The 15,000-nt window shown below is 43.4% G+C and overlaps 1 protein-coding gene across 1 annotated transcript in view; it reads left to right on the forward strand.

Moving 5' to 3' along the window:
- fbln2 (fibulin 2) overlaps window positions 1-15,000 on the forward strand; it is a 78,851-nt gene that overhangs the window by 31,827 nt on the left and 32,024 nt on the right. Inside the window, exons 6-8 of the mRNA XM_080845420.1 lie at window positions 2,546-2,758; window positions 4,615-4,791; window positions 8,881-8,982. Of these exons, the coding sequence (XP_080701546.1) occupies window positions 2,546-2,758; window positions 4,615-4,791; window positions 8,881-8,982 (492 nt within the window). The remainder of the gene's footprint in view (window positions 1-2,545; window positions 2,759-4,614; window positions 4,792-8,880; window positions 8,983-15,000) is intronic.

Consider the following 15,000-nt stretch of genomic DNA (forward strand, 5'->3'; position numbering starts at 1 on the left):
TTCATTGAATATGTGTGCTTTCTGTTTTGGTAAACGTGTTCGTGGATGGAAGGTGGGACTGTTTGCATGTGGGTGCGATCAATTTCTCCAATTACGTTCGGAAGTTTAATTTCATATATATGAATATGAATTATACGAGTTGAAAAAAATATTTCTGTTCGCTGTCTCTGTCTCTGTCGTCGCCTTGCTGCTGCCATATCAACGTTTTCAGACTCAGTGGAAATGCGCTTCCTGGTTAAGACCAGGTGGAGAATTAGCCTGCAAATCAGAGATGTTCACTCACCAGGCAGTTTAGTAAATACGACGCAATACATCATTAGGCGCACTCCTCCCATTAAATAGCGCATTACCACCCACGTTTCGGAACCATCCCACCCATATCCCACCTGTTTGCAGGTACACACCCTCAAAGCGTTAATATGCGACTCTACTCAAATGCGCCCCCTTAGTAAATACCGTTAATGTTTACGACCGCTATTTTACGCCAGAAATGGGCGCAATCCTGTTAGTAAATCAGGCCCTCAGTGCGTTCACATGATGGCAGTACTCCGATTTCGGCAAAACCCCGACTTCTCTCTCCATGGGGTCTCCATGGGGGGTTAACTGCGTTATCTCACGGCACATGGCAGTGACAAATCCAGATCTTGGCCGCGTCAGTTCAAATCAAATGTGGAATGTTTACAAGCGGGCATCTGCTACCGTTGATTATACAGTAAATAAGTTGTGAAATGAAACAAAAACACACCACAGTTAAAGTATTAGTATTGATTGATTCACATCGATATGAATGGATTACATGGATTGCACGTGCAAAAGTTGTTGTGGTCCAGTTGAAATCTAGATTTGAGAGTCACATGCGCACGTTGTCTGATTTCCAGCGAAATCCGATCACTTATCTGGGGGTGTACATCGGATTGCAGTCGGACACAGGAAATCTAGATTTGGGGAGTCACATGAATTGGATCTTCGATTGAAATCGGACTACGCTCGGAAACTGGACACATGTGTCCGCACTGAATGTGACGGTGCTATAAACCGTCTGTCGACACTCACAGAGCAGCAGTTAGTGTCCCATTGTTCCTCTACTTTTAGTGGCGAGAGAGAGAGAGAGAGAGATGGAGAGGGGGAAGTAGGGAGGGAGTAAAAGAGAGAGGTGGCTATAGATAAATGGACATAAATGGGATTTGGAAACACCCCGAATGAGGACAAGGAGAGAAATGACAGTAAGAAGAAGAAAGTGACAGGAGGAGAGAGTGAAAGAGAGAATTTGGAGCATATGGAATACAAATAAAGAAAGAGAGAGTTATACATAAAGATGGATGGAGAGGCACTGGAGAGGAAGAAGAAGAGGAGGAATGAGAGTAAAGGGAAAAGATAGAGGGGAACAAGAGAGAATGAGAAAAGGAAAAGGAGCACTTCTGAATCTAAAATCTAATCTGAAACTGACCTTTGCCCTCTCTCCGTACATCAGACACCTGCCCATGATGCACTGCACAGCTCTGGATCAGCCTTAGCCAATGATCTCCCTCCTTCTCTCCCTTCCCTTGTCTCAACTACTTTCCCCATAAATGACTAGAGAGGGAGTGCAGGAGGCTTGCTGAAAAGAAACACAATTAACCTGCAGAAATGAAAGGGGAGAACTGTCCTGCCCAGCTATCCCTCCCCCCCCCCCAAATACCTGCATATGTACTGTGGGTGGGAAGGGGTTGAAGCTCCTGTTCATCACCTTAAAAGTTTTAAACAGTGAGCGTGGAATTACAAAAAAAAAAGGGGGGGGGGGAGTAATTATAACCAAGAGGGGATTGGTTTTCACTCCCACGCCTCATGCCAAGCGTGATTAATTAAGGTGGAAGGAGCTTAATCTCCTCCTCGCTCTAATGGCATTTACACTCAGGTAATGACCAGGAGAAATGTTTACCTCAGGCACCGAGGATGCCTGGGCGGAGGAGGCGCTGTTTATTGTTTCAGGCTTGGTGGCGGTCGCCGTACGGTGGGAGGCACGGGCCTGCACACACACACACACACACACACACACATGCACGCATATTGCCACGGCGACCGTGACGCTCCAGACAAGCTGCTCATTAACTCGCTACACTGTTTCATTAGCGCCAGGGTTATGGGATGGCGTGCGGGAGGAGGATGACTGACAGGTGGAGAGGTAGATGTTTGACATCAACATCTGTTGCAGGCAACGGAGGGGAAGATAGAGGGTGAGCATCTGGGTGTGTGTGTGTTTGTATTAGTGTAAATGGGAGTGTGAGGGAGAGATAGAGGGGAGAAAAAAAAAGACAGTGTGGGTGAGTATGGAAGCGTTAGAGAGAGAGAAAGTTGGAAAGTGATGGAAATGTAGTTAGAGAGAGTGAGAGAGGGAGAGAGGGAGCCAAGCAGATGTGGTGTTTCAGTTTGACGAAACACATCAGAGGGAAGTGTAATGGTGATTATCATCACCGAACGGTCACATCTGCTGCATTACACACACCTCACCCCTTCCTCTCTGCTCTCCGCTCTGTCTCTCTCACTCCACTCTTCCCCATCCTCTCAGTGTCTGACAGGAAGTTCCCCAAGGAGGCCTTCTCCGTGGGCGACAACGAGGACGCCGGGGCCAACTCGCTGGAGGAGACGGGGGACGTGAATGCGTGCCAGAAGTACGCGGCACAGCTCTGCCACCACATCTGCATCAACACCTGGGGCTCGTACCAGTGCGGCTGCCGTCCAGGCCATGTCCTGCTGCAGGATGGGCACACCTGCGCGCCAGGTTAGTGTCAACACCCTTCAGGTCTGATGGGAGGTGGAGGTGGAGGTGGAGGTGGAGGTGGAGGTGGAGGTGGAGGTGGAGGTGGAGGTGGAGGTGGAGTCGGGGGTAGAAGTGATGGGTGGAGCTGGTCGAATTCTTCTCTAGAATCTAGCCATGTAGAGCTACCAGTGAAAGTTCTAAAGCAAGCACGATTTGGAGTACATTCAGACAGTTTATGTTGGAGAGATTTGTGTTTTGTTAGTACTGCATCTATAACCTACACACGAGTTATAAGGCATCACTCTCTGTGTTTGTGAGTGTGTGTGACTGTGGCAAAGACTGCATCTGTATTTCATCAGATGGTAAGAGACAGGTTGATATTCGTGTCAGACCACATATTTATTTCAGAACTCACACATTACAAGAACACATACTTCCACTAGCCACATGGTGAAATATACAGTGAACATAACCCTCAGTAAATATCCATCTGCATTAGAAGAACATAATTGATATGTCCATTTTGAATGTACAGCCCCAGACAACAACTGAGCCTGTGTAGGAGAGGACATGACCCTGGTCTTGTGCATGTCGGCACAAGAATGTATTTCCAGTCCAAGATGAGCCAATGCAAATGAGAGATTGCTGTGTGTTTAGGCAAGCTGATTTCCTGTCGGAGTAGATCATTGTCATGAACAAATCATTGTTGGAGTCCAAATTCTCTTTCTAGAAGGAAAGGGACATGTGGAAAGCATGTGGTTATCATGGTATCAAGTTATTTAGTGACTGTATTTTCTTCTGAATTGAATTGTGTGTGTGTGTGTGTGTGTGTGTGTGTGTGTGTGTGTGTGTGTGTGTGTGTGTGTGTGTGTGTGTGTGTGTGTGTGTGCAAATGTGTGTGTGCATGTGTGTGTTTGTGTGTGTGTGTATGTGCGTGTGTGTGCATGTGTATGTGTGTGTGTTTCCATAGGGAAACAGGAGACCCGTCACAGAAAGATTATATAGTTTGTGTTATCTTGCCCTGTTTTTGCTAGATTCCCATAATCTCTATCCAAACTAAACACATGGAATTACTTCCTGAGTGGAGCTGGATTTTGATGAACTGGTTGACCTTCCCTTCATTATAGTACTCAAGCAATTGGATTAGCCCTCGGCAGGGGTTTGATGAAGTAAACTCGGGTAGATAAGTGTAGATCACCCTTGTCCTGCTGCTCGGGTGTAATTCTTCTGCTGTTTGTCCTTATTTGTCCCATCCCCTTGGTAATGTGGCAGCGTCCATGAAAAGGTCCAGATTGAGAGTGAGTTCCGCAGCCCAGCAGCCCAAGATGAAGGAGCCATATTTTATGTAATTTATCTACCGGGTCCCAGAAGGAAAGAAAGACACTCAGAAATGCACTTGGCTGCCTGGGATTTACATTTAGTGATTTAGCGTCTTCTTGTTTGAGAAAGGGCCGTTGATTAATGCACTGTCTATGTGAATACGTAAATGCTGTCATGATTTGGCATTATTTCATCTCTCAATTTTACTTATATATTTAATAAGTGCGGTTGGCTCTGTATAAGGATCAAACTGTATATAAGGCTACTAGGTGTAGGGTAATTGAGACAAACTGAGTTTGTTCCAGTTTTGTCAGAAAGTACTGTCATTCCTGGAGCACATGTGAAATTCATTGACTGTCACAAAAAAACCGATGTACTGAGAAGCCACATTCAAACTATCAAATGTAGGCATCTAATCTCCTTCTCAGTGGCAAAGTTCAGCCTCGTCCTCTGCCAATGGATGTCACCGATATCAGATATCAGATATCAGGGACTCTGAAGCGCTCGACTTCACAACACACTTATCTCATCTGATTGTGGATCTGATTGGTTCACAGAGGACTCGGAGGAAGACAACAGACTGCGTGAGGAAGAAGAGCAGCCTGTCATGCAGGCGACCTCCAAACTAACAACCTCCACCTCCTCCTCTTCTTCCTTCTCCTCCCCCACCACCACAACAACCACCACCACCACCACCACCACCCAGATCCCTGTTCTCCTCAACCCATGTGCAGGTAATTCAGATAAGCCACTATTACGTTACCTCAGTAGACCACAGTAATTGCAGTGCATTTCTCCAACCGCTAACCTCAATCCTGCAGTGTCAGCCTCCAAGAAGGCCACACACACAAAAAAAAAATATCTCACCACAGCCCCCCACACCCTAACCCACAACACATTCACATCTTCACTGTGGGTAAACCCCAGAAAAATTCCTCACCCAGATGGACTTCTCATTTACTGCCCCCGAGAGGAATCTGTCTCATTCATTTTGGCAGATACCCCTCATTTTTTAAGATGAAGTTCGCCACCGGCAAAAGATGGCGGGACGAATTACTTTTCTCTGTTGACATTCAGGGCTGGAATTACATATGCACAGGCTTTTCTGAGGCCTAGCAGAACCTAGAGGATCTCCTCAATCCTCTGTGTTAAAGAATAAGTGGGTAAGGCCCTACTAAGGAACTGGCTGATTATGGTGTGTATATTACAGTGTAGCTGGGGATTTGTTCCGCTATTCAGTTACTTTATACCCTTCATTTGTGCTGGTAGACACCTTTCAGTTCTAACGGAGAAAAAAGCCCATCTCCGTGATGGGGCTTATCTCTCGCTGTTAACCTCTAATCTCTATGCTAGATGAGGAAGATTTGTTGGAAATGTAATATTGGCCGAGCTAATGTGCCTTGGCGGTGCTGAGAGGGACATCTTGAAAGAGTGATGGTGGGTTCTGGGGTGGGGTTTGGGGAGGGAGTGTTTGATATTAGGCAGCGAGGCAGCTCCGAGGGCCTCGGGAGAGTTAAGTTCATCTGTTCCATCAGGGGGCCAGTCAGGGGCCGGATGCGCCTGGACAACTCATCACCTACGAACGTCTGGGAAACACTGATGCTGTGCTGTGTCTCTACCCTGATCCTGTCCGTCTGACAGCAGGCCTAGACAGAGGGGCTGTCTGTGGATAGGACATCATCTGTCCTGTCTTCTCAAAGGGATTTTACACTAATAAAAGATCTGGCTTAGAAACTAATGTATTGGCAACATTGTGCTTTAAAAGCTGCTTTTACATTTTCGTGGGGATTCTGATCTAGTGTGCAAAACTACACTGTGAATGACTGGTAGGAACAACAAGTATCTCTCCTTAGAGTTTAGAGAATCAAAAACTGTCAATAACTATCTGCTAAATCCATCCCACAACCTCAGCGATCTGAAAACACATTTGCAATTTTGTTCTTGAATCTACATACTGTGACGCTAATCTTTTCTCACCTACATTTTGACCAAATTCTCCCACGCTTTGTACCCAGATATATACTGTAAGATATGTCTGGCTCTAGGACATCAACTTTAAAAGTCAAATTTGACTCCTCGGTGTCTGTCTAGCGCGGTTACACCTGGTGTACACAGCCCACAAGTAGACGGGCTCTTCGGGAGCGTGTGGTCCGACAGGATCCATAGCAGGTTGTCCACCACCACAAAGGTGTCATAGTCGGGGGACCAGTCGGCCGCGTCGGTGCACTGTAAACCCAGACAGTTCTACTAACTCATTAACATTATGTATTCAGTACTTAAAACCTGGTATTTAGTTGACCCAACTGTAGGTACGTTTTAAGTACTCTGAACTTGTTCAGGTTTACAGTGTGTGGTTCTTCAGGACATAGTAAAAAGCTAGTTCTACTAGGCTAGTAGAAACTAGTAGAAATGCAAGTTAGGAAGGGAGGTGCTCTCTGAAGAGTTGGGTCTTCAATAGCTTTTTAAATTTAGAGAGGGACGCCCCTGCCCTGGTAGAGCTACACTGTAAACCTGAACAAGTTCAGAGTACTTAAAACTTTTGATGTAACCAATTACATAATAAAATTTGAGTACATATATATATATTTTAAAGTAAACTTAACTTAAAAATTATACATCGGCGATACTGATTTATTTTGTTATCATTTTCATAATTTTTGAGTTCTCTGAACTCATTTTATTCCAAAATCGTACAGGATTTTGCCTCGTCGGATATTTGTGTTTATCTGGTTGTTTCACAGACTAGTTATTAAGCCCTTACAAGTTTTTGAAAGGGTATCTTCCTTACGTTCCAACTTCTTGGGCAAGCTCTTACTGTAGAGAGAACATTGGTCATTGGTCGACCGCCTCCCCAGTGTAGCCATTGCATTTACATTTACATCTGTGATTTAGCAGACGCTTTTATCCAAAGTGATTTACAAGGAATTTTACATTTATAGATCAGGTGCAGTTTAGGGGTTCACACTTATACACTTCGTAAGGAGGAGTGGGGAATCAAACTAGCAACCTTCCAACCTCTGGATTACTAAACGACTCCTGTACCTTAAGTCTGCTGTCTCCGTCTCTCATCACAAGAGCTTTGCAATGGTGTTCTCAACGACGTTGATGACGTCAGATACTAAGAAAAATTGAGTTATCAGGCAATGTTTACTCAAACAAATACATTCCAATACAATTAAAACGTCTTCACTTGCTCAGAAAACTAATACATTTAAAGTTGGGTCAACTAAATACCAGGTTTTAAGTACTGAATACATAATGTTAATACGTTAGTAGAACTGTCTGGGTTTACAGCTTAGGCAGCTCGTTCCACCAACGTGGAAATACGAATGAGAATCGTCTGGATTGCCATACTTGCACTTCCAGTAGAGCTGCTCGGGGTTAAGATTCCCACAATGGGACAGTGAAGCTGATGACTTCCAATGAGGCATCTGTCTTTTATTACTGTCTGAACGTTCAAACTGAGGAGTCAAGTCAGAGTGCTGCTCCTCGGTTAACCCTCAGGATGGCTTTTCGAGACCAATGCCTTTTCGATTTCCTTTGTTGTCTTGCCATTGATGAATTTGGTGTCTGCATTGTGTTCACTCAAGTTAAACTATCCGCATATTTCCGAATTCTATATTTATAATACGCTGTTTCTGCATATTATAATGCTATTGTGATACCGTCACCAAATTTGGCGGCTCAACTGGCACTCGCCCTGAATAAATGCTGAAGGCATTGAAGATATTAATTCAGAAAGGAGAAAGTCCAGACCATGTGTCTTCGTGTCAGTCAGACTCTAAACTCATAACAGATAGTATAGCACATAACACAAGTCATAACAGTGCTTCTCTCACTCTTACCTCTCTCTTTCTCTCTGTCTCTTTCATTCTATTTACCCCTGTCTCTCTCTCTCTCTCTCTCTTTCTCTGTCCGTCTCTTTCATTCTATTTACCTCTGTCTCTCTGTCTGTCTGTCTCTTTCATTCTATTTACCTCTGTCTCTCTCTCTGTCTGTCTGTCTCTTTCATTCTATTTACCCCTGTCTCTCTCTCTCTCTCTCTCTCTCTGTCCGTCTCTTTCATTCTATTTACCTCTGTCTCTCTGTCTGTCTGTCTCTTTCATTCTATTTACCTCTGTCTCTCTCTCTGTCTGTCTGTCTCTTTCATTCTATTTACCTCTGTCTCTCTGTCTGTCTGTCTCTTTCATTCTATTTACCTCTGTCTCTCTGTCTCTTTCATTTTATTTACCTATGTCTCTCTCTCTCTCTCTCTGTCTGTATCTTTCATTCTATTTACCTCTGTCTCTCTGTCTGTCTGTCTCTTTCATTCTATTTACCTCTGTCTCTCTCTCTGTCTGTCTGTCTCTTTCATTCTATTTACCTCTGTCTCTCTGTCTCTTTCATTTTATTTACCTATGTCTCTCTCTGTCTGTCTGTCTCTTTCATTCTATTTACCTCTGTCTCTCTCTCTGTCTGTCTGTCTCTTTCATTCTATTTACCTCTGTCTCTCTGTCTCTTTCATTTTATTTACCTCTGTCTCTCTCTGTCTGTCTTCCTCTTTCATTCTATTTACCTCTGTCTGTCTCTTTCATTCTATTAACCTCTGTCTCTCTATCTCTTTCTCTGTCTGTCTCTTTCAATCTATTTACCTCTGTCGCTCTCTCTCTCTCTTTCTTAATATTGAACTCTCTCCCTCTCTCTCTGCCTCTTTCTTACTATTTACCTCTCTCCTCCTCGCTCTGCCTCTTTCATTCTCATTCTCTCTGTCTCTCTCTGTCTCTATCATTCTATTTCTCTCTCTCTCTGTCTCTATTTCTCTCTCTCCCCCTCACTTCATCTAGGCAATGGCCCGTGTGCACAGCGGTGCTCTGTAGCCGGGGGTCGTGCCAAATGCTCCTGTTTCCCAGGATTCTCTCTGATGGCTGACGGGCACTCCTGTGAAGGTAAGCATCTCAGCAGCCAGTCATCCCACAGTGGTGAAATATGCGGGTCTACCTCTTCACTCAGCCAAGCATGACACAAGCACATCACCATATGACACGTCACACAATAGCAGGCTTACATCACCCCAGACTCAACCATACATACACACTCACAGATACACACCGCACGGAGACATAAACTTAAGGTCAGCAAATGCCAGAATGATGAGTTGTTAACAATCATGTAAGGGATAATGTATTGTCCGGAGGTCATTTTCCAAAAATAAATCCCGACGGGGCAATCAGCACCCGACGAGCAGCGGAGGGGTGTTGTTTCGTCCTGAAGGGATTTATTTTTGGATAATTCCTGACGGACAATACATTATCCCGCTCATTATACGGTTACTTGTCAAAAACGATAGAAGACATTCCTCCAACATTCCTCTTTTTAATGATTTAGTTGCCGTTTCATGATTCCCGTTTAGAAATAAATAGTTCTTCAAGCAAATAGAACTTCATTACTCGCTGACTTCAAATTACCATGAGTCTGTTACGTTAAATGACCGGACTTCTTGCGGAATGATATGAAAGATGTGAATTAGAAGCACAAAACCCGTTGCCAATGACAGCGGTCAATATCTTTTCACAGCGGTGAATTATCAGGAAATTTTCACCGGCTAACGTTGGGAACATTCTGAAGAGCCGTATAATAAATATAAAATATAACAGTCAGCATTCTGTAAAACACAATCTGCTGACAATGACACATGTAGGCTTAGTGAGCAAATGTAAAAGTGAAACACATCATCAAACCCTAGGAACACTGTGAATGTATGCCCTTATTTGGGTGACCGCTCCACCCTTTTGGTAGCCTGACGATGTCATACTCATAATTCTAGTCAGAATATGAGTCTGATACTGCTCCATTGGGCTGTGATTATGGGGCGTGTTTCAACGAACCAGGAAAAAAAATGCCTCTTCGCTCAATTGGATATACCTAGAACCAGTCAGAGCAACACAGTATGACCATCAGGGCCATCTGATACATTAAACTTTAACCGGATCCCGTAGGAAGGACGGCAATTCATATTTTCGATCAACAAACACCTTGATAGCGTGTCTCTGTTCCTCTTTCAAAATGAATGCGCTGTCAATGTCTTCTAAAACAGACTTGAATCCCAATATTTGAGCTCTCCAGCGGCAGCCATGTTTGTTGAATACGAATTCAACCCAAGAGTTGATGGCGTAGTTGATTATGTTATGGGTGATCATCTGTCCATCATCGTGTAAAGCCCGCCCTGACAATTTGATTGGTCAGATCAGTTTCTAAAATCTAATAACTTCTCCCCAACGGAGCAGTGCCAGACCAAGCTTCCAGACCTCAAATGTTGTGGGCGGGGCTAGGTTCTGTCTGGTATCCAGGCTACCCTTTTGGTAGCAAAGCCATGTTCTAGGACCTTAAAGTCCAGAATCTGCGCTAGCTAGCTCCCTATTGAAAACTTTAGACATGGTAGAGCGCAAATAGTTTTGTTTTATTTGTACTTTAGCTAGCTGGTACATAATCACTTTATGGTACTAATAGCCTACTTTAGTGGCTAGTCAGCGAACTAGCTAACATGTAACTGTACAGTGGTAGGCAAATGTAAACCTAGGTGATAAGGACCACATGTTGGCATGTCCCACCTTGCTATTTTTATGCCACAGCATGCCGGTCTTGCTTTAGAAACCTAGGCATTTTGGCAGCTCTATTTTGCAATAAGAGGGTGTGGATGAATTAGGAGTTTTCAACCTGGGCTCTATTTTTAAATTTGGTATTTCATTGTATAGCCGTTTAGTTCTCAAAAACAATACTGTACTAATTTTTATCATTTTTGTCCCTAGTAAAAATGTGGACACAAAAACATGGGAAAATAGGGCCCAGGTTAAAAAAGTCCTAAGGGTACATATTGTAGCATTCAGATAAATGAGTTCACGGCAAGCATCATGTATTCAAAACAAATAATGCAAATGCTTTTTAAAAACATACATTTGTCTAAATATTCCACCAATCAATGGCCAACTTTTAGGAATGAGGATCAGTGTCACTCCTGTGTCTCTTGCCTCCTGTCTCTTCCCCGTTTTCACCGTCTGCACCTACCCATTAACCCTTACATATTCACACACAGATACACACACACACACACATACTAGAACACAGCCTCCAAACCTGACCCACGACAAAGATTTCCGTGGCTAGATTCACATTCAGACCGACAGTGTTATAATTGGACACAGTCACTCGGGCAACGTCGTAGATGTAATGGCATTTAGACTTCATAACCTGCCATGTCTTACCAACAGGGCCCTGATGACTACAGACCAGCCCAAGCGTAGCCAATTGCTCCATTTTAAAAACCGTGGCTGCAATAACAAGCAGCAAAAAAAACCTCTGCTAAACTTCTTCCCCTGCCTGATCAAACATTCGTCTAGCTGCACTTGTGCTTTCTTTTTTCCAATGTGAGGGAAACACAGACGCCAAATTGGTGATAGAGAGGGCTAATAAAATTGGTTGCAGTGCCTCAGTCAGGGCCGTAAGCTGATCCGGGGGTCTAAAGGGTTTGGCTGTGTGCTGGCACACTGGCTGTGTGGTTATTTGAATTTGCCTTTTCCACCGTGCGATTTACGGTTCAGCAGTAAGTTAAACGAAACAGTGAGCTGCAATTGCATCCCTTCCTAACGAAGCCCTTCTGAGCTCCCCAAGGATTGCCCTCTCCCCGAGCCTTCCAGTGTACAGTAATTGTGATTCAAGACCGAGATGGTGAACTCTCGCAGAGGAAATAGATGTTTTTGTCTCGACATGAGAAGCCAAAGGTGACTTGAGCGCCGACCCCCGTACTTCTCCCCACCACCGTGCGCATTGTTATTGCCTGATACGCAGGCAGAGGAAGTCAAATAGATTCTCCATCACCGTGGCACCCCATTGTCATGTGATGAATGAGGCCTGTGTTTGGGAATGGTGAATGGAGTGTTGTCCATGTGAGGACAGTTTTAGTGCAATCATAACAGCCCGGGATGCTGTGCGTTTGTTTCGCTGAGCCAGCACTATCCTGACCCCATCACATCAAGTCATTTGTAATAAGACTCTCTCTCTCTCTCTCTCTCTCTCTCTCTCTCTCTCTCTCTCTCTCTCTCTCTATCTCTCTCTCTCTCTCTCTCTCTCTCTCTCTCTCCTCTCTCACTCTCTCAAAGTGTTCCCATATGCTACAGCACGGGTGGGCAAAGTTTGATTTCTGTCCCGGAAGAAAGAAAACAGCCCCTTTTCTAAAGATCCTAATCATTTAGTCACACTACAGGGAAGACAGCCAAAAACAAGACTTTGACTCTCCAGAACAATGTCCCTATCCACTATCCTTTCCTACATGTTTCTGTTGTTGATATTTATGAATAGCGTCTGAGGAAATATGCTGAAATGCATATCACAGAGAAGCTGATACAGCAGCGTCAGCCAATCCATTGTCTCGCTCACGGTGCTGTGACAACAGCACTGAAGTATTCAGTTTTATAGCTTAAGTTTTATAGGGTGTATTCACATGGTGGAAATTAGTCCTAACAGGGCCACTAAAAACATACATGATGCCCATAAACAGCAAATATGATGGCAAAGACATTTACCACCAACCAAACAAATCAGCTCTTTCAAGTACAAATATGCTCTGTATGCTGCACTGATAATCTATAGCCTGGCTGATGTTTGTTTTTTAAGTGTCACTGGATTTCAATGGATTCTCTCATTACAGCTATTGGGAAGCCATTGCAGATATGCTTAATGGTATTAAATTGTGTTAAAAGGTAAAAGGTACAGTATTAAATTGCGCTGATGGCATGAATTTGTGTTTGTGTATGCTAGTGTGTTCATGAGCTTGCTTATGTGTGTGTGTTTGAGTGTGTGTGTGTGTATGTATGTGTGTGTGTGCATCAGAGAGAGAGAGAGGAGAATGAATGAGTATGTGTGTGTGTGTGTGTTTGTGTGTTTGTGTGTGTGTGTGTGTGTGTGTGTACCTGCCTCACTCTGACTCATGTCTACCTGTAGACGTGAATGAATGCAGGGGAGGAACACACAATTGCTCCCGCGGGGACTTTTGTGTAAACTCAGAGGGGTCCTACAGTTGTGTCCGCCTCAACGAGATGTGTGACGAGGGCTTCGTTCACAATGTCAATAGACAGTGTGTGGGTAAGAGAACAGCTACCGGTCGAAAGCAGCACTGTGGCCTCATTTCAAACCCATCACAATTACCCAAAGGGATGATACTGGTTTGCCAAGCCTTGAAGCACACAGACACACAGGTATGCGTAGGTCAAAACAGACAGAGACACACACACACACACACACACACATGCTGTTCGCACACAGCGTTATTGTTACACTTAACCGAGTCTTATTTGAGTGAGAATAGGAATTTCATCCTTCCCCTTTGGAATGAGGTTGGTATGAAAAGCAGTCAGAGGCAGAACATAAAGTGTTCTTGTCACCAAATAGGGATCTGCTTGTGTTTCCGGTCTGTCCTCTGGTTTCCAGTTCTGAAAAAGAAAACTCTTTTGTTGCTGGATGGGTTTGTTTTGAAATACTCCCAAACACAACAGCAACAGCGAGATCATGCATTAGTGGTTAGCTCCGTAAGTGTTGTGCTCCGACCAAAAATGACCATTTTGAAATTTTAGTCTTTCATAAAAACTCACAAGGATTTATGACATCCTTCCCCCTACCTACTTGAAGATATTAAATACATTATAATAAGATTCATTTTTTTAGTTTCTGTTTTTTTTAATATTTGTAACATTCAGTGTGTCTCCAGTCAAAAATGATTGGGACTTTAAAATGAATGTCCAAGACTGTAATACTGTATACAATGCATAAACGAACATGCACCTGCAAGAACTCATCACTCCCCAAACATCAAACCGCACCCTCAGATCCAAAAACAGTTCGCTCCTGCAGGTCCCAAACACCAGGCTACGCACCATTGGCGACCGGGCCTTCTCCTCTGCAGCGCAGTGCCTATGGAACAGCCTCCCGGACCACTTAAGGGCAACACAGACAGTAGACTGTTTTAAGACTGGCCTAAAAACCTTTTTATTCAGAAAGGCGTTTCCTACTTTTTAAAAACGTATAATTTTTTTAAGCTATGCTTTTAAAATATGTTTTTTTTTCTTCTTTAAACTATGCTTTTGTTATGGGCTGTTTTTAACTATGTAGCACTCTGAGATTCTGTTTGAATGTAGAGTGCCCTACAAATTAAATCAATTATTATTATTTATTATTATAGTATTTAAAATAAATGGTAAAGTTGTAAGATGTCACATTTCATGCAGTTAGTTGGGTGGTGATATGAATAGGTTGGCATTTTCTTCATAAATCACACTGGGCATTTTTGACCAAAGATAAAGAACAAGAGTATGTACTATGTTAAAGTTTGTAGTGAGTTTCCCTTATTTTTAATAAAACCAAAGGTGCAACATTAAAATGAGTCTTCAAAACTAGAAATTATATTAATTAATATGTATTAATTAACACTGTCATATAGACAATGATTTGTATCTTAAGAAAGGTCTCAATCAAAATCAAGATCAAAATCTAATGTTTACAAAAAGCATTATAAACATTTATGTCAGACCAGTTCTGACTAGTCAATTCTGACTGTAATCACAAGTGTAACCATGTTGCAAACACAACATGAGGGTAAGATGACAAAGCGCTTCATGTCACATCTCATTAAAATGCTCAAATCTCAAGTCGGCAATGATCGAGACATGGAACTGGCCTGCCGAATCAAACAGAACACACACGTTACTCTGTGGCCTGTGCAGTTGCAGGACTAAATGAGCCATCATTAACTTTTACCGCTTTCACACAGTTTTAATGAGGGGTTACTGAAGTGACTGTTTCATACAGTAACACCCTCCAATCCCCACTTACTGTAGTATCCACAGATTAGCACTGGTGCTCGACTAGCCTGGTTTAGTTTTGCTTTAGCCTAGCAGAATGGATTCTGTAGATAGTGG

Source organism: Sprattus sprattus (assembly GCF_963457725.1).
Source record: "Sprattus sprattus genome assembly, chromosome: 10".
Lineage (NCBI taxonomy): Eukaryota > Metazoa > Chordata > Actinopteri > Clupeiformes > Clupeidae > Sprattus > Sprattus sprattus.